Source organism: Euprymna scolopes, chromosome 14, assembly GCF_053919585.1.
Source record: "Euprymna scolopes isolate OS-2025 chromosome 14, ASM5391958v1, whole genome shotgun sequence".
NCBI classification, from domain to species: domain Eukaryota; kingdom Metazoa; phylum Mollusca; class Cephalopoda; order Sepiida; family Sepiolidae; genus Euprymna; species Euprymna scolopes.
Window position 1 is genome coordinate 91,602,853 of NC_136495.1, and position 27,385 is coordinate 91,630,237.

Consider the following 27,385-nt stretch of genomic DNA (forward strand, 5'->3'; position numbering starts at 1 on the left):
AATTGAAAGTATGTTGTATGTATGTACACACACACACACACACACACACACACACACAGAGTTTTAGCCATAATAAAATTTTGTACCACTATAAAGACCATATTTATTTTAAAACAATAAATAAAAAAATAAGATTGAGGGGGCTAGCTAACCGGTTAAAACATTGGTCAAACAAAGAGACAAACTTCTTGGACTTAATGTAGTTTCTCATTAATTCATTTTTTCCTTTTCTTCCTGCTATATTTTCCATGGCATTATTTTCTTCTCCTAATCTTCACTTTTATTTAGCTCTGTTGAGCAAGGTTTGAAATTGATTAGCTAGTCCTTTTAGCCATTTAATTTTTGTAATTTGTCATGTTTAAAAATATGGTCTTTATACAGCCATAGTAAAATTTTGTACAATATATATATATATATATATATATATATATATATATATATATATATATATATATATATTAATTTCTGTGTAATCACAAAGTGTGTCTCAAAAAGGTAGAATATAAATTTACCAAAATTTATACCTATACACCCTCCTATCCAATCAATGTTAAGTATATCCTTGGTTCCCCACACTAAAAATTTAATATTATAAAATTTAAAATATAAGAATTACAAATGTAATATTATGTTATGGCCTAGGGAAAAGGAGGACATAGAGTTCCCCGGGCAATACCGGGTTTTCCTGTTAGTATAAGTTATGTATATATGAAGATTAAGACATCAACTTATTCAAAAACCTTTGATGTTTTTGTTATTTGTTTTATTGTTGTCAATATATTTTTTGAAACTAGGAAAATCCACCATATCCATAATATTTTGGAACCTGCATCTGTATCACCCTCTCCCCCAAAGGTTGAATGTTACCCGCCCAGCAGCTGCCATAAACTTCATGCATCGCTGTCAAAAAGCGAATAAATCTGTGAGCAAGTGACTCAATCTGAAGTTTGTCAGCAACTGGTGACCTTCATCCATATTGAATACAATTTTGCATATAAAACAAAAAATAAAACAGCCATTTTTGTAAGCCACCCAAACTGGCACCTGAAGGGTTTAGGGTTGCTACCTGCCATTGTTATGTACCCACAAACCCTAACCCTAACTCCTTCATATTCTTACTCTGGGTGGTTCAAACTTGTGCATCCTCTTCATTTTTGGGTATATCATAGATTTCAGCATAGAGTGGGGGCACTTTGAGACGCTTCCACTGTGAGCGGTACCATTGCAAAAGTTTGTTGTGCCAAGTTCCAAGTGTCCGCAGTTCTGGTAGTTTCATAATTGTGCTGGCATACAAATGTTCTTCTGTCGAATGATTTCGACTGATCTGTAGTTTTAATGCTTCAATCAATTTATCTTGGATCTTTTCAACAGATTTTGGATCAGTCAACCCATGGCGATCTGAAATGGAGAAGCAACAAAAGTCATGTTTAAAAGAAACATCAGGGAAAAAAAGAGAATAGTTGATCGAATAATAATATACTGCCTAACCACACACGCATACAAACACACACATAATTCCAGTTCATAAGAGTTAAAACAGTGAATCCTTATTATGTTTAAACAACAGTGTTCAATAACAAATAGAGCTGTATATGTGTGTGTGTGTATATATATATATATATATATTCGGGTTTTTTTATATTCAAAAGTAATGGACTAATGAATTCAACGAGGTTGTTAGATAGTGCTCAATAAAAAGAGCTGATAATACTTGTTTATTGTTATATAACCATGCTCACATCCCGCTGTTACAAATAGCCACTTGTTTCAATCAAAGAACAGATATCATCAGGCAGCGACTTGACTATTCAAAAGTTCAATGAATAACCTAGGATTATTCATTGAACTTTTGAATAGTCAAGTCGCTGCCTGATGATATCTGTTGTTTGATTGAAACAAGTTACTATTTGTAGCAGCGGGATGTGAGCATTTTTATATAACAATAAACAAGTATATATATATATATATATATATATATATATATAGTATAATTTTGTTATTTATACAAGTTATTTATACAAGCCTGGATGCCCAGCGCTGTGTTTAAACGTGACGTCTTTGCCATTGTGTTCATCGCCAAACCGGAAGTGGTGAAGGTTTAAATAAAGGCTAGTCAACTGAAAAGATGGGATGACTTTCATAAATATCGGTGAAAAAAGTGACCCCTCCTTGTAGAAAAGTGCCCAGTTAAGAGTGAAGGAATTAATGTTTTTAGCTAATTTTTCGATATCTGTCGTCCGAACGGTCGAGCTTCAAGACAATACCGATGTTGTGAAAATCCGTTGCCTCTGTCGAAAGTTTTAGGCAGACAAACATACATACATTTAAACAGACAGGTGAGATTTATATTATAGACTACACATTTGAAGATATGTTTAAGCTACAGTTGCAAATCAGCTGAGCCTCTTTAGGCCAACCTGTTAGTATGAAGAAAGATATGATAATGAGAAACTCTAATGTTAAAATTATTTAAAAATTAAAATAATGGTTAATTTTTATTTTTCAGTTTTTAAAATATTTTTTGACTTGTGAAACTCGGTGAGATGCTTTTTAGCTTTTATCACTTTAAAATGAAGTAGTCAAAGAAATTGTGCATTTATATGTAACTAGCGAGGGGTACCCGGCGTTGCCCGGGTGTTTTTCGGGGTATGTGAAAAAACCTGAAGCGTTGACGACGCGCAGTTGTAAAATAGTGAAGTGTTTTAAAAAAAAAAACAGGTGCACGTTTTTGATTGACGTGACGGCGATAGGTATTCAGCAGTTCCGATTTTGTGCGGGATAAATCGGCTTGTTTGTTTTTAAAAATCCGCTCCCTGTTTATTAGGAGGAGCGAAATGAAAGCTACAGTCTGATATGACGAAGTTGACATTGAACAAACTCGCTCTGGGCCTGTGATTAAGAGTCGAGGTTCGCTTTTTTATACCGAAAACCGAATGTAACGTGTGCCGATGCAGGAAATGTGGAATAATTAACGTTTGAAAGTCAATAAAATTAAATAGAGAGGCGAGCTCCGGTGATAATTCGTAGATATTACAATTTATAGATGATATAAAAAGTTTTAAAAAGTTGTGAAGCGAGCAAGCGCTTGTTTGAAAGAAGCCTTTCGTGGACATCGAGGAAAAGCGAACATACATAAATACATTTTCGCTTTTATATATATATATAGATGATTGGTGATATTATTCTTTGCTGTGATTATTTATTGATAAAAAAATGGATTATCTATGAATATATGCACCCCTATCCTGACAGCACTAGTGAAACTAAACTGGCATAAATCTGAAGCATGTCATAAACAACATATTTCGAACTCTGGTTGGTGATGACCTCACTTTATTTCAAACTGACAAAAATACTGAAAGGCATTTTAGAATTCAAAGCAAAAAAAAAAAAAAATGAAAAAACTGTGGCCATTTTAATTTTGATATAAAAGTGAGAATGTGTGTGAGTGTATGTGAAGACACTTCTTAACCTGTATACTCAACAAATTTTTGATTTACAGATTTAAAACTTGGTAACTAGAGTATTCAAACAAGTGGAAAACTTTATAATCGGTTTTCATCAAAAATTGAAAAATTGGTACGGATTTTTATCTGCTTCATGAATAAGCATGTGTTTTATCTGCTTCATGAATAAGCATGTGTTTTATCTGCTTCATGAATAAGCATGTGTTTTATCTGCTTCATGAATAAGCATGTGTTTTATCTGCTTCATGAATAAGCATGTGTTTTATCTGCTTCATGAATAAGCATGTGTTTTATCTGCTTCATGAATAAGCATGTGTTTTATCTGCTTCATGAATAAGCATGTGTTTTATCTGCTTCATGAATAAGCATGTGTTTTATCTGCTTCATGAATAAGCATGTGTTTTATCTGCTTCATGAATAAGCATGTGTTTTATCTGCTTCATGAATAAGCATGTGTTTTATCTGCTTCATGAATAAGCATGTGTTTTATCTGCTTCATGAATAAGCATGTGTTTTATCTGCTTCATGAATAAGCATGTGTTTTATCTGCTTCATGAATAAGCATGTGTTTTATCTGCTTCATGAATAAGCATGTGTGTGTTTTATCTGCTTCATGAATAAGCATGTGTTTTATCTGCTTCATGAATAAGCATGTGTTTTATCTGCTTCATGAATAAGCATGTGTTTTATCTGCTTCATGAATAAGCATGTGTTTTATCTGCTTCATGAATAAGCATGTGTTTTATCTGCTTCATGAATAAGCATGTGTTTTATCTGCTTCATGAATAAGCATGTGTTTTATCTGCTTCATGAATAAGCATGTGTTTTATCTGCTTCATGAATAAGCATGTGTTTTATCTGCTTCATGAATAAGCATGTGTTTTATCTGCTTCATGAATAAGCATGTGTTTTATCTGCTTCATGAATAAGCCTGTGTTTTATCTGCTTCATGAATAAGCATGTGTTTTATCTGCTTCATGAATAAGCATGTGTTTTATCTGCTTCATGAATAAGCATGTGTTTTATCTGCTTCATGAATAAGCATGTGTTTTATCTGCTTCATGAATAAGCATGTGTTTTATCTGCTTCATGAATACGCATGTGTTTTATCTGCTTCATGAATACGCATGTGTTTTATCTGTTTCATGAATAAGCATGTGTGAATCATTTTGTTGACAGATTCCTTATGCTAAGAATAAGTAAGTTTGAAAACACTTTTCAAAGATCGTTTCAAAATGGCTTAATGGTTCTTGTATTTGACTCACTGGGTTTTGGTTTCGATCTCATGTATTTTTTTTTTACTTACAAGCAGTGAACTGTTTAGAAAAAATATAATATTCACATGCACATTTTTTGTTTTGTGTTTTTACTTCACCTTTTTTTAAAAACGAATTTAACATTACATTTATACCTACGGTATTTCTGTTCATAATAAATAAGAAATTTGCATGAATTAAAATATAATATTTATGCATATTTTATGACCGGGCAATACCGGGCGGCCTGCTAGTTTTATATAAAATACAGGTCATTTTTTTTTTTTTTTACATACGCATAACCACTTATCAAGGCTCAGAGACCACTCGAGGATAAGGGTTAAGAGTGTACAGTAGTCAATTGGACAATATAGTAATCGTTAGTAATGGAAATTCGGTAAATTTGTTAACAAGTGGAACGGCTCTTCAAGAACTTGTTTACGTTGGACTTGAACACAACCATATTGTAGTCAGCTGGAAAGCAGGAAAACGGAAGACAATTCCACAGGCGTGCAGTTCTAAGAAAGAAGCTTTGTTCATGGAATCTACGTTTAGGTTTAGACACAGATAAAGAGTGGGGGGAATTATTGATAGTGTTTACAGCTAGACGAGTGTTTCTTGTGAAAGTTTGGCGAGGGGGTACCATAGATTGAAGCTGAGTCGAACACTTTCCATGAAAATAATGATAGAGCAGAGACAAACTCGTAACATCTCTTCTGTGAAATAGAGGTTGCAGCGAAGAGAAAAGGACTTCCCCTACGAGGTTACAGACTTTATTTTGAACACTCTATCAAGGCAGGACAAGTCCTTTCTAGCAGCTCCTGCCCAGATGTGGCAACAGTATTCCATCCTTGGACTATATAGATAGAGAATTGCATCAGCAGTGACATATTTATTGGATCGATAGAAGGATCTGACCATTTTTCCAGCGACCTTGGCAACAGATTTGATGTACGTGTTCCATTTAAGATCAGGAGTAAAGGTCAAGCCCAGAAGCTTGTCAAAACTTGAGGCCTCTCCAAGACGAGAGCCATTCATTTCAATTGATGCCAGATGGGGATCAGAACACTGATGATGTAAAGAGAGAAGCTTGATTTTAGATGCATTAAAAGTAATAAGCCACTCCTTTCCTCATTGTACCACTTGCTCAAGATCAGAGGAGAGAGAATCAGAGAGAACTTGGTCATTTACTGTTTTAGATGTGCTACCATAGATGGTAGTATCATCAGCATAAATGTCTACGAATCATGTAAGGATGTGATTTAGAAGATCATTAATGTAGATCAGGAAAAGAGTTGGGCCCAGGATGGACCACTGAGGGACTCCAGCATTAATACTGAGAGCTGATTTCTGCCCATCAACTACTACTCTTATGAACCTATCAGAGAGAAATGATTTAATAATTGAGAAGACATTTCCAGCTATACCATAGCTGGAGATTTTGTGAAGTAAACCTTTATGACATACTCTATCAAAGGCCTTTGATATGTCAAGAGCAATTGCTCTAGAAAGGTTGCCTCCGCCGAGAGATTCACTAATCCTATGAGATATAACTATAAGCACATCTGCTGTAGATCTAGCAGAACAGAAACCATATTGTGTGTCACTAAGAAGGTTATTTTTGCTGAGATGGTTGATTACTTCTCTATTTAACACAGATTCCAGCAACTTACTCATGACGCACAGAAGACTTATTGGCCTGTACTGAGAGGGGGATGAGCGATCACTTGAATTCTTAAATACAGAGCATACTGATGAGATTTTCCAGGGTGATGGGAAGCACTTCTCCTTAAGACAACGTTTAAACAGTTTTGTAAGTATGGGCGCTAGTTCTGGTTGAAGTTTTTTGTGTACTATAATTGGAATACCGTCAGGGCCGTTGCTTTACTGGAATCAAGGTTTTTGATTAGCTTGGCAACATCACGTACAGATATTAGTATATCACATAGCTTTTTTTTTGATACAGGAAGAAATATTGGGGGTTGGCGGCCTTGGTCGCAAAGTGTAGAATTAGCTGCAAAGTTCTTGGCAAAGAGTTTGATGCTGACGAGATTAACTCAGGTCCATTGGCAAAGAATAGTTTATGTATTTAATTTTAAAAGTAGGTAGATGAATTTTTTTTTGCTTTTGTGATAGCAATTTATTGTAGTGAGCCACATGATAAAACGAACACACAGACACAGAAACATGCAAGAGAAATAATAATTGGATTGAGAGAAGAGAGAGTGAGAGAGACAGAAGGAGAGTTGGGAAGAATATATACAGAAAGAGGGAGAAAGAAAGAGAGAGAGGCGATAAAAACTGTTGTAGATAATGTTGACGCCGTTAAATGTTTTTTTTTTTATTTTGGCAAAAAAAGAAATGTAAAAAGCAAGCGAGTGAGAGAGAGCAAGAGAGAGGGGAAATAAAAACTGTTGTAGGTGGTGTTGATGTAAAATGTTTGTTTTTTTATTTCGGCAGAAAAAGAAATGTAAAAAGCAAGTGAGCAAGAGAGAGAGGAAATAAAAACTGGTGTAAATAACGTTGATGCTATAGAATGATTGCTTTTTTTTATTTCGACAGAAAAAGAAATCTAAAAAGCAAGCAAGTGAGAGAGAGTTGAGAAGAATATATACACAGAGAGAGAGAGAGAGAGAGAGAGAGAGAGAGAGAGAGGAAATAAAAACTGTTGTAGATAATGTTGACGTTTTGAAATGTTTGTTGTTTTTTCTTCAGCATAAAAAGAACATTACACAACGACCAATATTTACACCAGTTTTTATTTCCTCTCTCTCTCTCTGTACATATTCTTCCAAACTCTCTCTCTCTCTCTCTCACGCTCACGCTTTTTACATTTCTTTTTATGCAGAAGAAAAATATTTTTTACGGGAAACAATATCCACATTAGTTTTTATTTCCTTTCTCTCTCGCTCACTCTCTTTCTCTTTCTCATAGTTGAAAACCTATGAGAACAAGATAAGTAATATGATTGAAATTGTAGTAAAATATGTAAGTAATTTAAATCGCCCACATTAAAAATACAAAAAAGTATAAAAAAGATTAAGCCCCTCCCCCCATAAAACAAACTAAAAGAAAACAGAAAAATAACATCAAAGAAGGTTCGCTAAGCTGCTTCGAAATAAAAAATAAATAATGGTAACCGTACATATATTTTTTTCAGAGTTTATTTTTTTGTTGGGTGGACAGCCGCGTGTTGTTATTAATGTGTGCAAAGGTAAGTGTCAAGTTATCGGTATTTAATTTTCTGTTGATGAGCGAGCGGTTATCATATTTGTATTTGGTTTAATTTTTTAAAATGATTGCCTCTTGTAGAGAGTGCCACCATATTTGAAAAGTTCTGGAGCATTTGTTCATGTAATAAAAGGTAGATTCCGGAATAATCAAATTGTCAGTTCTCAGCCAATGAGAATGGGCGGAATTTGAAAAGGGAGAATTTATCATTTTTGAATCGGGGAAATGGAAAGATTATGAGTTTATGATCCAATTACAAAGAGTGCAAGCACAATATTTGTAAAATCCGTATATTTTCTCCAAGTCTTGACTGGGGGCAGTAGGGGGACTTAATATTTTTTGGGAAAATAGCAACTACTTCCTCTAACGATGCTGTGATTGTGATAGTGTTGCTCCTAGGATGAAATGCAAGATTTTATTATAACAATTAAATGTGTGTAAAATGTTGTTCTAAAGTTTGATAAGATAGTGGCTAATAATCTAGACATAATAAATTTGTATGTGGCATCTGTTGTTGCAAACCTGCGGTACTTTGGTCCAGAGGGGAATTTCTGCAATCAAAATATCATATATGGAGATATATAGGCACCCTTCCCCGCAAAAGCTCATTGGATTCACCACCCACAAGGAAACATTATTTTATAGCGCCATATTTATATATATACTAGCAGGACCTCTTAACCAGCATTGCCCGGTGCTAGCCCCCCCCCTCCATAAAAAATTAAAGTACAGTTGGTATTGTTGTTGTAAACCTCATGTGTTAAGAATGACAATCGGAATGAACACCCCAACCTACCCATGTTAAGTACGGCTTTCACAACAGGCACCCAATTTTGTGAGTGTGGGTGTGGTTGGCAAAAAAGTAGCCCAAAATGTAAATAAAACACAATATATTTAGCTCTGTGACCTATTTCGGTCAATAATTAATAACAAAATATTCAATATTAGTTATAATAGATGAAATTACACACAAATAGTTTTAAACTTCAATGGTATTTTGCATTCTGACATATTTGTGTGTAAAAATAAAAAAAAAGAAACATTTAATAATAGTTAATCTCAGTGCGAGGTCTCCGGAAAGAAAAATCTATAAAAATGTAAATAGAAGTGCTTACCGGTTTGAGCCCCCCCCCCCACCACAAAAAAAAAAACTGTAAAAAGGAAAAAAATAGGGGAAAAAAAGAACATTACCTGCATTATTAAATTGTTAGGAGAAAGTACATAATAGTTACACAACAACCTCTTGTCCCCTTATTAAAAATTGCTTTCTAAATAATAACATTATTTCAGCACGGATCAATAAGTGCAAACCATGCTCATTGGTTGTGTGATTTCACATGTACATGTGAAATCTGTATTATGCACTGCATTTATTAGGTTGGGTAGGAGTATCTATTTAAAATATCCCTAATATGTATGTGACTGGGTGACATTTAAAAACAATATCAAATATTCAAATATTAGGGGAGACACTTAATCCATAAAAAAATTAATCATGGTAACATAAGTGCATAGCCACATTATGTTTTTATCTGTTTTAAAATAGTATGTTTGTTAAATCCGGCCTCCCCCAAAAGAAATAAAACGATATAATAACAAAATAAATAAGAACTTGTTAAGTTCAAGCCAAATAGAAAACTATTTTTTTTATTATTGAATAAAAATTAATTATTAGAACAAGAACAGATTGACTTTAAAAAAAATGCAAGAACAAAATAGGAAATTGAAAAGTTCAACAAAAAAGTTAAGCGGTTCAAATAGAAATAATTACTGGAGAAAATTTTTGCAGTATAATTTTATTACAAATAAACAAAATAAGTCGTATAAGTCCACACCGAACGTTGTCGCAAGTAAGCAAATGAAAATTCTTAGTTAAGATTTAGTTAATAAAAAATAAATCATTTGTAAAATAAGATTTTGTAATATTGTGCATCTTTTATTATATACAAGATGTAATTCGTGGAATCATTTGTATTTAAACTTCTTAATTTTTTTTTCATTTACGAATAATTTATATTTTCTTATATTACGAAAATGAACAGATTGGGAAACACCTTTTTTGTTTTTCTTTAAAAATAAATGATTTTTTTTTTCCTTAAAATGTTACTTCTGTTTATTTGTGTAAAAAAATATACTGCAAAAAATATTATTTTTCTTCCTATTCGTTAAAATCTGAACATGTTCAGGCACATGAATGAGGCCCCCATTGAGAAATATGCACTAACTACAATGTTGTATGCAGCGCATTGAGTCCGCACTGAATGTTGTCACAAGTAAGCAAATGATCAATCTTAGTTAAGATTTAGTTAATAAAAAAAATCATCTATATATATAAAAGGCAAAATGTGTGTGCACATTTTTTGTATGTCTGGCAAAGGCTTTTTTTCGGGTGGAGGGGAGGTCTCTATAGAGTTATTACTTTTTCAAACTTTTTATATACCCCCTAGATTGTAATATCTAGGATTTGCGGATGTGCGTCGCGTCTAATTTTATTTATATCGACTTTTACAAAATTCTTACTATTTCAGCCCCTCTCATATTAGTTCGGCTCTTTCGTATAAATAAAGTGAAACTAAGTTGAAACGGGAACGGTTCTTCGGTTTTTGTGCCGGGAACGTCCAAAAAGCAATAAAACTTTGATCAATGCAGGGGAAACAAGCCCCTTATATCAGACAATTGCTATTCAATTTGGATAATCCCCTTTTTATGAGGAACTGGTTTTTCCTCTCCAACATCTTAGGGAAACAAAACCAGCCAAAGTTGGGTAAACAAACCCCAAAAAACTGCCTCGTAGTAAAAGTTAACTGCGGGATTTCTATTTGACTTCATTAAATTTGCGCATCTGTCAAATCAGTTTTTAATCCTTAAATAAATTTAAACGTCTTTCTTTTACTCTCCCTTGTTGGCCGAGCGGTAACATGTCAGTTTTTTTCACACTTTATTTTCCGCCTTTGCCTCAAGGCTTCTGGTTCGATCATACCTACCTACCAAAACTTTTTTTTTGTTATCATTTTTTTTATTTTATTATATTTGTTTTCATCTACCCCCCCCCCCCACACACACAACACAACACACACACCTCCAAACACTCGGGCAACGCCGGTAGTTTATATATATAAAAAGCAAAACAGCTGTGCGCGTTTTTGAATGTCCAAGAAAGGCTTTTTTCACTGGGCTTCTCGACAAAGTTACTATTTTGGAGAATTTTCTTTATACTTCCTAGATTATAATATCTACAATTTGTGAACGGATGTTTCTATCTTTATTTTGATCGAGTTTTAAAAAAATCCCTGGTTTCAAGTATTTGTTTGTCTTTCTCGTATAAATAAAGCAAAACTAATCGAAGCAAATCTTTGTGACCGGGACGTCTTGAAAGCAATCAGCTTTAATCAATGTGGGAGAAACCCTTCATATCAGACAACTGCTATTTATTAAGACACTGCCAGAGCTCCCCTGTTTGGGGAGAGCTAGTTTTCTTAAACATTGTGGGGAAACAAGAAACGGGACAGCAAGCTGGAAGCTTAATTAACCTCCAGTCAGGCGTTCATTTCTGCAAGTCAACTTTTTGATTGACATTGCTAAATTTGAGTGCTTTTCGCTTCATTTCACGTCATAGCATAGCCGTAAGATGTCAGGTTTCCTTTCACTTTCTTTATCACCTTCGCATCACGTGTCTGTCTACTAACACTTTTTTTTTTCACACACTTAACACCCGGGCACCCCTGCTAGTTTATTTAAAAAATAAGATTTTGTAATATTGCACGTCTTTTATTATATATAAGATTCATAGAATTATTTGTATTTAAACCTCTTAACCTTGTTTTCATTTACAAATAATTTATAGTTTCTTATATTACAAAAACGAACAGATTGGGAAATACTTTTTTTGTTTTTCTTTAAAAATAAATTGTCTTTTTTTTTTCCTCAAAATGTTACTTCTATTTATTTGTGCAAATACTGCAAAAAAAAAATTTTTTTTCTTCCTATTTGTTAAAATCTGAACACGTCAGGCCGAACGTACACGAGTGAGGAATATGTGTTTAATGGTGGAATATCCAAATAGCAGAATTTTAGAATGTATACTTGTCAGCCAATCAGGTTAACCGGGTTTCTAGATGAGAGAAATCATTATTTGGCTAGAATGTAAGTGATAAGAATATGCGATTTTGTAGGAATTCTGTAGTCAGTTAATGACGGATAACAGCCAGGAGAGTAAGATAAAGTATAAATGCAAACTTTTCATTAATGTTTTTACAATTATATTTTGATAAATTTTTATACAGTAAATGTTTTGGTTTTCAAATGGTGCTCGCCCATTTTAGACAATTGTACATAAGTCATTTTCATTTTATGTTTTTAGTAATAAAAATATACATACGTTTCATGAAAAACATTCCTGTTTTCATTAATTAAATCAAAACATTTTCAATTAAATAATTACGGATATATGTTCTCTTTCACTTTCTTTATTTCATAGTTCTTTCCGGAAGTAATTAATATCTAGTTTAATTTTTTTGTTATTTATTTCTAATTTCGGTCATAGTTTAAAATACTGATTTCTCCCTCAAATTTTAACGACAGGTGCGCAAAAAAAAAAAATAAAAAATGGTGTCTCCATTTTCAGCGATGCACTGTAGAAGTACCGTCTCAGCAATTATTAAATTAAAAAAAAAAAAAAAAAAAAAAAGAATGATTTTTACAGTGAAATCATTTTTTTCATTTATGTGCCAGGTGCTGACAGTTGATTTTAATGATGATAATTCTTACTTGGTTACTTGGGATTAAGTTGTAAATCTCCATGTGTAGGTACAGTCACTTTTATTAGTGGCACTCCTTGATTTATGAGCATAGTAATATGACACCAACAGATTATTAAAGAGGAGCCATTTCTCTACAAAACTGTGCGATTTTTAGGAATTTTTTCAACTGAATTTCTTTCATATTTCTTTCACTGAATTTTTCAAGTTGGATTTTTTTTTTGTGAAAAACAACTTAAACCCCTTTTTTAAGCTCACCATATTGATAAGTGACCTTTTTTCTTTAAAATGGTGCTATTTTTTATACCTAGAGACTCACAATATCGCGCACACCAAATTTGAAAAACACCAACATTTTTTGGTGTAAAAAATGAAGTGGTGTTCACCAAAATTAGTGACATAACTGGAAAAAAAACTATTAAAGAAAAAAAATTATATCTATAAAGCAAAAAGAGTAAATTTTATTTAAATCCAAACATTATCAAAATAACCCAAAAAATAAACGAGATATCACAAGTTGAAGTTAAGGGAAATTTAACTTTATTTACCAGTTTTCGCATACTAAACTAGGCTAGTTTGGGATACCTAATATAATGTACATTATAATTTACTAATTCATTTTAAAGCATATTCATTTCCGAACAAAACGATGGTATTTTGAAGATATAAAGTGCTCTGGTTTGTAAAATATGACTTTTAGCCTTGAATCTGTATTTATCCAAAGCATTTTATTTGCCATGTGTATTGGTAATATAATAGCTAAACGTTTAAACAGTTCAAAAGATTTAAACTCCTCTGGACAAAGTTTTCCAATTTCATTGGCGCCATTTGGACACTTATGTCTGTCATCGGCTTCTTCTGAAATAATAATGTTTATACTCTTGTAATATATGCCCTGGTACTTGTATCAGAATAAGGAACTTAGAACAGAATCAGTAATTGTTTTGGGATCAGGAAAAATTTTGGAATCGGCCCATCACTAATATATACATATATATATATATATAGTCATCCACATACAGTACTGTTTCGCTGTTTCACAGCTCATCAGTGCGGCTAGACAGGCAACTATCTCAAGCCAGGATTGAAACCCAACCGTTTACACGGCAGTCAAGGCTTTTAACCATTACACTATTGGTGGCTGCTTGAACGAGTAGTGAGTTTAACGATGTTTTGATATCGTCCGCTCGATTTGTTTACACAAAGAGCGTCGCTTATATGCTAATGGTAATTCGTTTTTCACTTCTCAATATGCTCAACTCAAGGTGAGGAGCACTATAGTCATCCACATACAGTACTGCTTATATGTATATATATATATATATATATATATATATGTATATATGTATATATATATATATATATACATATATGTATATATATATATATATACATATATATACATATATATATATATATATATATACATATATATATATATATACATATATATACATACATACATAAATTCACCTTGATGAAATTGCCTAATCAACAAAGACAAGATTCAACCAATGAAAGCAGGCATATATATATATATATATATATATATATATATATATATATATATATATATACACACACACACACACACACACACAAATTCACCTTGTCATCCCATTTTTTAAAAGATGGAATCACCCGATTGTTGATGATAAGATGCAAGCAAGCAAGATCCACAATTTTATATATATATATATATATATATATATATATATATATATATATATATATATATATATATATGATGCTAGCGGCATTCACCCTAGACAGGCTGAACAGCTTCTTCCAAAGGATGAAGTTTTAAATGAATATTAAATTCACAAGTCATTCAGTCACATGTATATCCTGATCATCTGATGATGTTATGGTTTTGCAGTTCTTGTAGGGAGACATCAATGTCCACCTACTTACAGCACCTGGAATTCCCAAATGGTCACCCATCTGGTACTGACTAGGCTTAACGTTGCCTAATTTTGATGATCTAACAAGAACTGGTGTGTCAACATGTTTATGCTCTGTGTGCGTGTGTGTATTAGTTATAATTTCCTTAGAAAAATTCTTGAAACACAAAAATTTTAAATAAGTTTTTCAATTGGAGACCTTATGTTCAAGTATGCAATAAGCTTAATGTTTATTATGTGAACTTTTAATCATTAGATCACTATGGATGGACATCTCGACATTAAATAATAAATGTTCAAATTTCAACGATATTTCTTGCAGTTTAAGTTCGCCGTGTGGTTTGTTCCTTGCTAATGGAGTCAGAGATGGCTTTGTGGCGGGGTTCAAATTTCCCAACCGGCTGTAATTGTGATGCCCTGCACTGATGATTCCTGAAAGGATGAAACACTAGTATCTATAGGTATTTAAAAAAAATATATAGTAATAATTATATATATATATATATATATATATATATATATATATATATACAGAGAGAGAGAGAGAGAGAGAGAGAGACTTTAAAAAGAAATTCATAGCAAAAATCCTTGCACAATTGTTTAAAAATCAATTTATTGCAGAAACTCATAAACAAAACAAAATACTAATTTAGCATATTTTCCTTTTGGATTTTCTAGTTAAAAACATTTGGATGATTACTAGTGCAATTTTCAAGCATAAAAATATAATAAATTCTTACCAGCAGTGGCTAAAACTATTCCAACAAATAAACCAATTTCTGTATCATTTAAATTGAGTAAGTTGAAACTTGAAGTTACTTCAAACATGGAATTTACAAAATCAACCTGAAAAACAAATGGAAAAGAACACATTTAATAGTTTTATTTAGTTTTTAGCTTTTGAGCTTTTGAATTATTTGCCAATTATGGTTGTCTATTACAAACATTAAACTAACTGAAAAAGTATATAAAAAAACCCATAAGATTTGCAAATTATCGCATTTTATTATTATTGTATCTCTACCCCCTAAACTGTGTGAGTTCTGAATATATATAGGAAAGAATACTATAATTATGCATAAAAAACAGAGTGAGTGTAAAAAATATTTTTTGGATTCAAAACACACAACAAAATCAAGGTTAATTGAGCGTTCAGCATTTTGGTATTAAATATAGAGTACCTCTCAATTTGAGAGAGTGAAAATACCTCAAACAAATCCATACAGGAGTATGGATGACTATGTTAGAAGAAGCTGCCATACCAGAAAAAAATATGACATTTCTGAATTTTTGAGATGAGGATTGGTTATTTATATTATTTGGATCCATCGGATTATTGTTCTCATCTTGAGTGTGATTTCCACAATGTTTGGAAAAATCAATTGTAAAAAGTGATATTCTCCTGAAAGTTGAAGGTTCAATTCTCAGTGTGAGCAACTGAAAAAACACAGTTGCGAATTACTTAGGACCTCTACCCAGATATGGCTGATGGAACAAGAGCATGCTACCCCCGTGAAGTAAATAAAGGGTTCCACTCGAAATTCCGTCTAAATTCCTGAATTTGACAGAAACATTCTTGAGTTCGACAAGATACACCTGAAGAAGGTCGGAGGTTACATTGACTGAAATATTGTGAAAATCACACTCAAGATGAGAACAGTAGTCCGATGAATCCAAATAATACAGAAAAAATATACAAAATATTGAAAGGAAATGAAAGTAAAACACATTTTCCAAAAAAACAAACAGGAAAAATTCATTAAATAAGATGCTTTATTGGATGAACTATATAAGATTTAGTAAAAAATTTTTTTAATAAAAAATTTTATGAAAATTAACATATTGATACTCAAGTCATTTATATTTTCATGTTCAACAGACTTGTTCCATGATATATTTCTCCATGTGTTCCAATCATATTTCAAAAGAGAAAAACTCATTTTAGGTATAATGCTTTATTGGATGAATGATAGCCTAGTCTAATGAATAAAAACTCACCTCATTTCTAATTGTAACAGTCACCAGAAGTCATGAGCGGACGTTTAACACGATTTGTCAAAACACAACTGTCCAGTTATCCTTAATCCCAAAAAATTACTATTGAAACCAATAAATATTTTACTGGCTTTATGTAAAAAATAAGTTTGAAGTTCCATGTTATGAAAATATTCAGATGAAAAAGGTATAAAACAAATAAAAACAAAATCAAGTTTTGCTCCATTAGACTAGAACGACCAGTTTGTACTTATATAATAATTTCATGACATTGCAATAGAAGTTATAAAATGGAGACTACTTACATGATAAACAGCAATCATTTCATTTTTAACTATTGTGCTGCCATCTTCAAACGTTAGACAATTTTCCTGAGGGCTGAATGTCCGCGCTTGTCTTGAAAGCCACATTTCGAAAAATCCAGATTTTATCAATATGAGCTGATCATCTTGAGAAAGGTCAAGAAAACCTTTAAAAATATATAAATTATGAGGGTATATTTTTTCTTCTCATGAGATAGAGAGAGATGGAGAGAAAGTAAAACAAAACTAAAAACAATGATAAAATACAAATAAAAAGATTCTTTTTTAATTTCTAAATATTCCACATCCAGTTTGTGTCATCTTTTCTCTTTCTTCCTGGGCTTCACAGCATGCAGACGTGACGAAAACACTCTCCGGTTTTTGCAGCCACAAAATCACCAATTTGGACTCTCACCAAAGACTCTTGAGGCAAAGACGCAATTAATGTTACTTATATACCTTTACTATGAACTTTTACAATTTAATACTTGTACTTATGATGTAAATAAATTTACTTTGGTTGTAATTATAATATCGCCATATTTCATGTACTCATTTCTTACCTAAAAAGAGCACGTGACTATAATCTGTTTATTCCTCTGCTTAACAATAGAGGATGATTTCACCAACTACGAGAAAAGGTGACTTCATCCTTTACATATACATATATTTTTGCAAAATAAAAATAGACTTGTATAGACTAGAATATTATACAAGTTGATCTTTCTATTTTTTCTCTAATATTTTCCTGTAATTGAAAATTAAGGCAATTAAATATTTATTCCCTCAAAGATAAGTAAACAACTTATTTTTAACATAAAAACGCTGCTATGAGATAAAAAAGAAAAAGAAAACATGAACAGACCGCCCCCCTCCTTTTTTTTTTCTTTGCTTTCTCTTTGAAGATTACAAAGTAATTTTTGCTTTGATGTTCATTTCTTATGAAATTGAAAATGATGAAGTGGTGTCCACATTGTGCTCCCAAAATTAAATCATAACATTTACTATGTTAATAAAAATGTAATCATGTAACTTCATAACTAAGTGAAATTATGTTAAATACAACTAAAATGAAAACCACTTCAGCCTAATAATTCTAAAATGTTTAGGGTATGAATTTTATATGGTGGCACTATTTTTTAAAACAAACTTTATGCTAAAAATCACCTACATAAATTACATGCTTTTTCGATTCAGCAACTACTTTTAAGATTATAAAAAGTTTTTTAAAAAGAACTTACCCAATAAATTTTTAGAGGGTTCAATCTACTATTTTAGTTTAAAATAAATTGACCATCTCACATGAAAGAATATCACCTCACATCACCCAGGGTTCAATTTGACATCAAACTTACATCTCGAACAGACCTCTCTTCCTCAGCTAAATATCAAACAGGTAAGATTTACAATATTTTTCATAATGTATCACTGTCATATTTTTGGAGTTCTGTATTGTCTAACTATTGTGATGTTCCTAAGTTTTATGCATTCACTAATTAGCTAGGTAGCCTCTCTTTATTGCTGATGGCTTTTATGACCATGCTTAATAAAGTAAAATAAATAAATAAATAAAATAAAATAATTTTGACATCTGTAGTATCAAGAAAATTCTGAGAACAGTAACTTTGAATTGAAAGACTTGAATCGTACAAATGATTTAGACTAAACATGTAAATAAAATTCTAATTTTAGATTATGAATTAGTAAAAATGCATAAAAAATACTAAAACTGCACAAAGTCCCATCACTGGAAAGCTGTACTAATACTTTCTTGAAAATTTTAAATAAAATGTTCATAATAGAAAGGTGCCGAAACACAATATAAAATGTAAAATGAATAAAAAAAAAATTTCAAATGATTCTTTCATCCTGAGCAGATAACAAATGAGAAATGCTGACTTACCTGGAACTCGTTTTGCAAACTCAACAATACTTTGAATTGATGGAGTGATAAGACTCGCTAAGTTTTCCCACATCATTAGCCGATGGATCTTCACCTCTTCCTCTGTTAGCTGCAGTGATGTTGATATGGAAACAGAGTCTAACTGGAAACCATATTAAAAAATAATTTAAAAATAACAAACAAAACAAACACTGCAATTCTAATTAAACAATTGCTGTTTATTTATTTATTTTGTATTTCACAGATAAAGCACTCCTCCTCCATTATTATTATTTGCTAATTAAGAGTTTTTTTTTTTTAAATAAAATTCACCATGTTTCACCATGCAACGATGTGTTTTAAAAACAACTTTTATTTAAACACTATTTTCTTTAAAAACAACTCAAATTAATAATTATAAGTAAAATGATTCACCCTATGGTTTCAAATATATAGTGCTTATACTATATATTAGCATGTAACATATTTAATTAAAAAAAAAAAATATTTAGAATCGCTCAAAAGTTTTCACAAATCAATAATAGAGAGAGATTATTTTTTGGTTTCAAGAGTTGTTTCCCTTGAAAAATAGTTTTAATTATAGATTCTTTTGTTTATTTCGTAATTTAGATTTTTCGATCTGATATGAAAAAAGATTTTTGATATGAAAAATTTTTTTTATCATGAATCTATGATCTAAAAAGAAAATTATAACTTTCACCTTAAAAAAATGCAATGTAACTATTAAAGTAAAATTGTACAATCAACATTATTAACATATTCAATATATTTCTTAGTCTTTGAAAGTTGCTTCACTTGAAAAGTTATCTTTGAGATGATTGTATTTTTCATCTTAGAACAACCATTGAACTATGAAAAAAAGGAAAAAAAAAAAAGAAACATTATCGCATTTTATGATGATCATTTTACCATGATTAATATATACCGTGACGCCGAATACAATATTTATTATTAACAGAACCCGTTTCTCAGCATTGCCCGAGGTGCTATAAGAAATAATAAGTAAGAAAAATATCAATAAATATCCTTTCTGAATCTCCCTTCACACACACACAAAACAAAAAAACAAATGAAAATATGATTATGTGGTGCATCATCACCGTGAGTTACATAAAATAATGCTGTAAACTGTAAACAGAGAAATGTATTATATTAAAAACTTGAATGCTGAAGGAAATGACTTGTTTGTTAGGTAAATTTTAGAAAAATAAATGAAAATAAGTTATTGACAGAATTGTTATACCCTAACACCTAAAAATATGATTATCTGGCACAAACAGATATATTTATTTCCAATTTCTATTCTTACCAGCGAAAATGTTTTGTAGTTTAATTGACCAAAATGGATGTACACTTGCGGGAGTATGAAAATTTAAAATGATGTTTGCTGGGATCTCCTCTTAAAACTACCCCCTCCTTCCAAAAAAAAAAAAAAATGTAGTGCTGCCATCAATTGGCACCACACCAAATAGTTGAGGAGGATGGAAAGACTGAAGAGAAAAAGCACTGAGTTCCATTGGATGAATGCAAAGAGGACTGGGATCTTGGGGAGGCTTATCTTATTGCCACTCAAATAATGACCAATGTTTGTCAACAATATGACAAGTGGCTTTTGCAATTATACAAATTCATTTGCAAAGATTATCAAAAGAGATCGAGGCTACTGGAAATCTGGGAAGACTTCTGCCACTCAGACTCAAGGGAACACCACCAGTTGTTGTCAGTAATCTCCTGTGTAAGAACTAATGAGTACAAATAATAATTAATTTCATCATCAGTTATCGATTTTATTATCATCCTTTTATTTCCCTTGGCCAGGCATCTGATGTTTTTTTACAGCCTGCAATTCCAGTCTTTAAGTTTGGTTGTACTGACGATTGATTCTGTTTAAATATAACGCCATGTGATAATCGCCACCCGAACGCTGTTGTATGCCCTGGTTTTCTATCCATCTTTCTCTTTTCTTTTTGCTTTGGTTGTCACAATCTCTCTCAAACTAACTCTAAATATATTGATGTCTATGTCCAGTCTTTTGTCTTAGTTACCTAAACACCTGATTCTATTTGGAAACTGATCACTGATCACGAGGTGTTTTCCTATCTCAAGAGTTCAAAAGACTCCAGCACCTCTCTCTCTCATCGTCTTTTTACTAATCTTATTTCTTATACTTTTTGTTTGCCATTTTCTCTTATTGGTCTCCAACAAAGGAGGGATTTGACCTAGTAATTCACGTTCGTCCTTCGTTTGTTAGCACTTTTCTCAATAATCATGCTTTGGATCTTTTTTGAAATTTTGCACAAACATAAGTCATGGTGAAAGTAAATTTTTTTTAGTATTAGTAATAATCCACTTTTTAGAAGCATGGAGAAAATGAAATTCAAAACATGAGGTTTGAAGAACAATAGACAAATATTCAAAAATAAAATGTATTATTTTGAAAAAAAATCTTCATGAGGGCTTTGTTATAAGCCAAAAATTTACAACTTTAAATAAATGAATATTTGTATATTTAAATAAATGAATATTTAAAAAAATAAAAATCCGCACGTAGTCGTTCTTCTAACCTATGTTTTGAATTTCATTTTCTCTGTACTTCTAAAAAGTGGATTATTACTAATACTACACAGTTGCGCAAGAACGGGCACTACCCACTGGACACAATCACCATCTTCGACAAATAAACTGAGGTAAACAATATCATGGCAAGTAAGAAAAAAAAAAGCAAACAAAAAAGGTATTGTATTGTTTTAAAAAAAATCCTGATGAGGGCTTTGCTATAAGCCGAAAATTTGAAACTTTAAATAAATGAATATTTGTATATTTAAATAAATAAAAATCCGCATGTGGTCATTCTTCTAACTTCACATTTTGAATTCAAGTTTTTAAATCAGAACTTTTAAAATCCAATTTTTCACGTCAATCACAGAGATAACTTGGCTCACTGCAGTCAATATTCGCAACCGCTTCATCATGATCGACATGCCCAATGTAAAAGCCATCATTTCCTTCAATGGCAAACTTACAGCCTTCAGTCCAAAGATTCCACTTACACGTGGCAAGTTTTCCTTCTTTTGTCAATTTATTACAATCATAACATAAATGCTTTTTGCAACCTTCAGCGTGTCATGGCAATACGCACCAAGAAAAACGGTTTCTTTGCGTAACATGCATCGCACAAGGTAGGTTTCATTTCAAAGCATTCACCTTCCTCTTCTATATCTTGGTCACTCTCAAAATTCCTTTTCCAAACTTATTCACTCCTGGAAGGGGGACCTGCATGCTCGGCTTCTTGTTATGGCTTTTGTTTTTTTTTTGACTTCCAGCAAGCTTTCTCCTTCCTAACACCCTGATGAGGAGGGGCATCCATAATGCCATGCAAATTACATTGTCTAAAATTCAATTATTGATTGTTTCCATCAAAGTTTTCTTTGACTCTCCACATTATCTTATCAACAAGTCGCTTCTCTCAATGTAGCCGACTGATTGTCAGGAGTTTGAAATGTTTAACCTCGCTCTAACAGTGTATTAGATCTGATCTGGCATTGCATATTCATTTGATTATTGCTCTGTCATTATTCTGAAGACTGAATGGCACCTAGCACTCACCACCTTACAGCATCATTTGTATTATTTGGATTCTTCAGGCTATTGTTCTCATCTTGAGTGTCATTTTCACAACGTTTCGAAATGTAAAAATGACACTCAAGATGGGAACACTAGTCCAAGGAATCTGGGAACTACAATTCGAATTAAAATTAGTTTCGGTTTTATACAAAAAAGCTGAACGAACATAAGACGGGCTGAAATAGCAATAATTTTGTAAAAATCAACGTAAATAAATCTAGAGGTGACGCGTGTTCACAAATCATAGATATCATTATCTAGGGGCTATATAAACAGTTCTAAGCGATAGTAACCCCCCAGGAGCGTCGGCGAAAAAAGCCTTTTCGAGACATACAAAAAATGTGCGCGCATTTGTCTTTTATATATATAGACTAACGGGGGTACCCGGTGTTGCCCGGGTGTTTGGAGGTGTGTGTGCTGTTAAATAAAAAAGAAATTTGGGGGGATTAGGATCGAACCCGAAGCCCTGAGGCGAAGTTTGAAAATAAAATCGGCCAGCCAGAATGAGTTACTGAAAGATGTTTGAATTTATTTAAGTAAGAACCAAATTGACAGGTGCATGCAATAACACTGGTTCAATATTTAAATTTAAAAAATCGAAAAAAAAAAAAAGGACATCTCACACCACGATTCGAACCCAAAACATTTAGATAACGAACCAACTGAGCTAACGCGACGTACATGAGATTTAGTCAGTTTTTCAACTATTTAAAGTAAATCCAGTCATGACGTCATCTGACGCATGCGTAGAAACAGTCGTCGTCATGAGAGGACCGTTTTTGTTCCCCCCCCCCCCCCGTCGAAAAATAGCGACAGCTAAGAGAGAATTTACCGAAACCACTAAAAAACGCATCGAAGCACAAAAATTAGGAAATCGTGACTTCTGGAAAACCTACAACAGTGTAGTAAATAATGGGCAATCAACAATTCCTCCACTAACCAACAATCATGAGGTTGTTTGCTCAGCAACCGCCAAGGCTAATATACTTGCCAGCCGGTTTGCCTCAAACTTCACACTGGACCCTTCCAACCACCTCCTGTCTGACTTTCCTTTGCAGACAGACGCCACGCTAGATGATCTAAAAATCACCCCTGCTCAAGTGCATGCTATCATAAAAAACCATGACACTTCAAAAGCATGTGGACCTAATCTCATCCCAGCTGTGCTATTAAAAAAGTGCTCAGCCGAAGTAGCTCCAGTTCTCTCCAAACTGTACAACAAATGCCTTAATGAATCATGCTTTCCGGGCTGTTGGAAAACTGCTTCTGTGGTACCAGTATTCAAGAATTCTGGCGAAAGAACTGACTCATCAAATTATCGCCCCATTAGCCTCCTCCCACTTTTCGCCAAAATATTTGAGACCATAATTAACCATGCTCTAGTCCGTCACCTTACAGATGCTAAACTTCTGACTGACAAACATTATGGATTTAGACAAGCCCGTTCCACAGCAGACATCCTCACTGTAATCTCTGAACGTATATACCACTCACTGGACAAAGCGGGAGAGGGCAGAGCGGTAGCTCTAGATATATCTAAGGCTTTTGACAGGGTATGGCATGAGGGTCTCCTCAGGAAAATTAAATGATACGGTATCACTAGTAGAATACTTAACATAATTAAATCCTTCTTAGATAAGAGAAAAATCCAGGTTGTCCTCGACGGTCGTACATCTAAACAATATGATATAAATGCAGGAATGCCTCAGGGGTCTATCCTTGGACCTCTATTGTTCCTAATATTTATTAATGACCTCCCCGACAAAACTACCTCTGAAATGGGTATATATGTTGATGATACCACACTCTATAACAGGCATGACAGGAAAACAAATGAACACATAACTAAAGAAATGGCAAAATCACTAGAGGATGACCTCTAATCTGTAGTGGAATGGGGACAAAAATGGATGGTCACATTCAATGCTGCCAAGACTAAACTGGTTTCCTTCACTAATTACAAGAAACCTTCTCTGCCACCAATAGCGATGGCCAGTGACTCCCTATCTGAGAGTACATCTTTGAAACTGCTTGGCCTAATGTTCACAGGAAACATGAGTTGGAACAATTACATTGAAAACATTGCCAGGGCCGCTGCGAAGAAGGTAGGCTCTCTCTACCGTGCTAGAAAACTACTGACACCTGAAAGTATCCTGTACCTCTAAGGCCACCATTCGCCCATGTATGGAGTATTGCTGTCACATTTGGGCTGGTGTATCTTCTGCTAGTCTCTCGCTCCTAGACTATATAAAATACAATATTTTAACTATATAAAATACAATATTTTTTATAAAATACAATATTTTAACTTTATAATATACAATATTTTAACTATATAACATACAATATTTTAACTATATAAAATATAATATTTTAACTATATAAAATACAATATTTTAACTATATAATATACAATATTTCAACTATATAATATACAATATTTCAACTATATAAAATACAATATTTTAACTATATAAAATACAATATTTTAACTATATAATTACTCTCTTCTTAAATCAACCAGCTGCAAATCTAGATGCTCCCAGTTTTACCTACTCCGTCTTTTCTATGAATAATAGAATGGAAGGCATAGTAAATTCTTTTTCAATTATTTTGAGGAGCGTAACTTTTGAGTTTGGACATTTTCTTTTTTAACTTTACATTGTATAGTTATGAGGGAAGGTCCTCACTCATAAAGGAAAGACAACAAGACACGGTAGTTAATCTCGATAAGTGACGTACATGTGTACCTTTATTGGGTCCGCCATGACAGACCTTTTTCTCTCTCCTTCCTGGAGAGCTTGGGTCAAGGGTACATAACTCGGTATTATGTTTACATGTTATTTATTTATTTATTTTTATTTATTTATTCTTATCCAAGCTGGAAATCCTTAAATCTAGACAGTAATCGTCTGTTATGGATAGGCCTAGACCTAGCTTCAGATCTTTTGTTCTGTATTACATCTGTCATTTTTAGAGGTTCGTTCTTTATTTCAGTCCCTGGTGTGGAAGGTGGGGTTGGTGTTATTTGTATTTAAGGGTGTTGTTGGCTGTCTGGGTGTACTGGGTCTGGTATTGTAGGTGATTGTGGGGAATGGATCCTAATTCTGTTGTTTGGTAGGTCGTCTGGTAGGGTGTCATCATGAGCCAGGTTGCAGCTATTTGTGCTTATTTTGCGAAGGTAACGGCGGTTTCGGAATGTGGTTCTCTTGCTGCCATCAACTAATATGCGGTATTGTCTGTGGGGGAGGGTTTCAAGCAAGTGCCTGTGTTGTCCCAGCCCTGGGGTTTGTGTCCATGTTGGTTTTGAATTGACATATGTTCCTCGATTCTTAGTGGGTTGAGTTGTTGCCTGCTTTCAGTGTGTTTAGTGTTGTTGAGGAACCGCTGGTTAATGCCCCTCTCGCGCATATCGGCAGGTTCCAACCATTCACGACAAAATTTTGTGGGGTTTGGTAAGTGGTCATTTAAGGATCGAGCGAATAGAAGTTCTGGTGGTGACGCACATATGTCAGGTGGTGGTGTGTTGCGATGGAGTAATAGTGCTTTTGCCACTTTGTCCGTATCTAGTGAACCATTGGGGCTAATATTTGTTGTTAATATCCTCTTCCTGACAGCTGCCTCGACTTTGCCATTGCTTTGTGGATAATATGCCGACGAGACTCGAAGGGATATGCCCCATGTTTTGATAAATGTCCTCCACTCATCAGAATTGTATGGGGGTCCATCGTCACAAGCAATTTCCTCCGGCACACCATAATTCACGAAATACCTGCATAAGATGTGGAGATCCTGGCATCTTGTTGCATTGAGGATACCTCTGTCCAACCTGAATATCTGTCAGCATATACCATATATTTCCGTCCAGCCATGTTGAAAATATCTGTTACTGTCGACTGAAAAGAGTAGTTTGGGTGGACAGGCTCTATTGCGGGTTCTTTATGGTTTGATGGGGCAATTTCGTTACAGCGCTTGCACTGATTGCGCTTTTCCTGCAATTGTGCTCCCATACCAGGCTCAAAAAAACGTTGTCTGGCATTGCTTCTCATGCTGTTATCCCCCTGATGGCCAATATGGAGTTGGTTGATGAGTCCGCGATGTAGGCTTTTTGGAATTAATATGCGGCCTTCCTTGAATACTAGAGACTGAACCGTGTATAGGTCGCTTCGCATATTCCAGAATTCTTTAACATTTGGCTGTAAAAGATCCTTATGTTCAGGGAATCCCTTTTCAGGTATTGGTGATCCATCGTGGCTTCTTGCTGTATGCGTGCCATCTTGATAGGAGATGTTTCTTGGTTGTATCGGAATTCTATTCCAGCTTGCAACGCTTCTTCCATGCTGTCCGATTCAGCTGCTGCGACTTTGGTGGTAGGTGTAAGGATACGGGACATGGCATTTGTTCCACCATTAGCGGTACCTGGTATTAATATGGCCCTGAACTGGTACATCAGGGTCTGCTCTCTGATATCTAAAATCCTGGGAGTTTTTATTTCGTCCAAGCTACGATCATTGAATATTGGCACAAGGGGTTTGTTTTTTGATGAAGCTTCGTTTGGGTTAGACATTTTTGTGTTTAACTAGAGTGTTGAAGTGTATAGAATATGTATAGTGACTGGATATTAAAAAAGTGGATATTAAATAAGTGGATATTAAATAAGTGGATATTAAAAAAGTGGATATTAAATAAGTGGATATTAAAAAAAACAAAGAAACGAATAAAGTTCACCACATGATGAGGGTGCATCCTTTGTCGTTCGTACGTATTTTCAGGTTTCTTATTTAGGATGGGTTGTTGTATTTTTCCTTTGTTTTGTTATTTTTTGTTTTTATCTGACTCCTGACACCATGTATAGTTATGAGGGAAGGGACTCAATCATAAGGGAAAGACAACAAGACACGGCAGTTAATCTCGTTAAGCGACGTACATGTGTACCTTTATTAGGT

The 27,385-nt window shown here is 33.4% G+C and overlaps 1 protein-coding gene across 1 annotated transcript in view; it reads right to left on the reverse strand.

Moving 5' to 3' along the window:
- Positions 1 to 746: 746 nt before the first annotated feature.
- The window catches only part of LOC145293160 (uncharacterized), a 276,947-nt gene continuing 250,308 nt past the window's right edge, over positions 747 to 27,385 (reverse strand). The window contains exons 6-9 of the mRNA XM_080139611.1: positions 18,816 to 18,957; positions 16,916 to 17,079; positions 15,356 to 15,461; positions 747 to 1,398 (exon numbers count right to left, since the gene is read on the reverse strand). Of these exons, the coding sequence (XP_079995737.1) occupies positions 1,130 to 1,398; positions 15,356 to 15,461; positions 16,916 to 17,079; positions 18,816 to 18,957 (681 nt within the window). The 3' untranslated portion in view covers positions 747 to 1,129. The remainder of the gene's footprint in view (positions 1,399 to 15,355; positions 15,462 to 16,915; positions 17,080 to 18,815; positions 18,958 to 27,385) is intronic.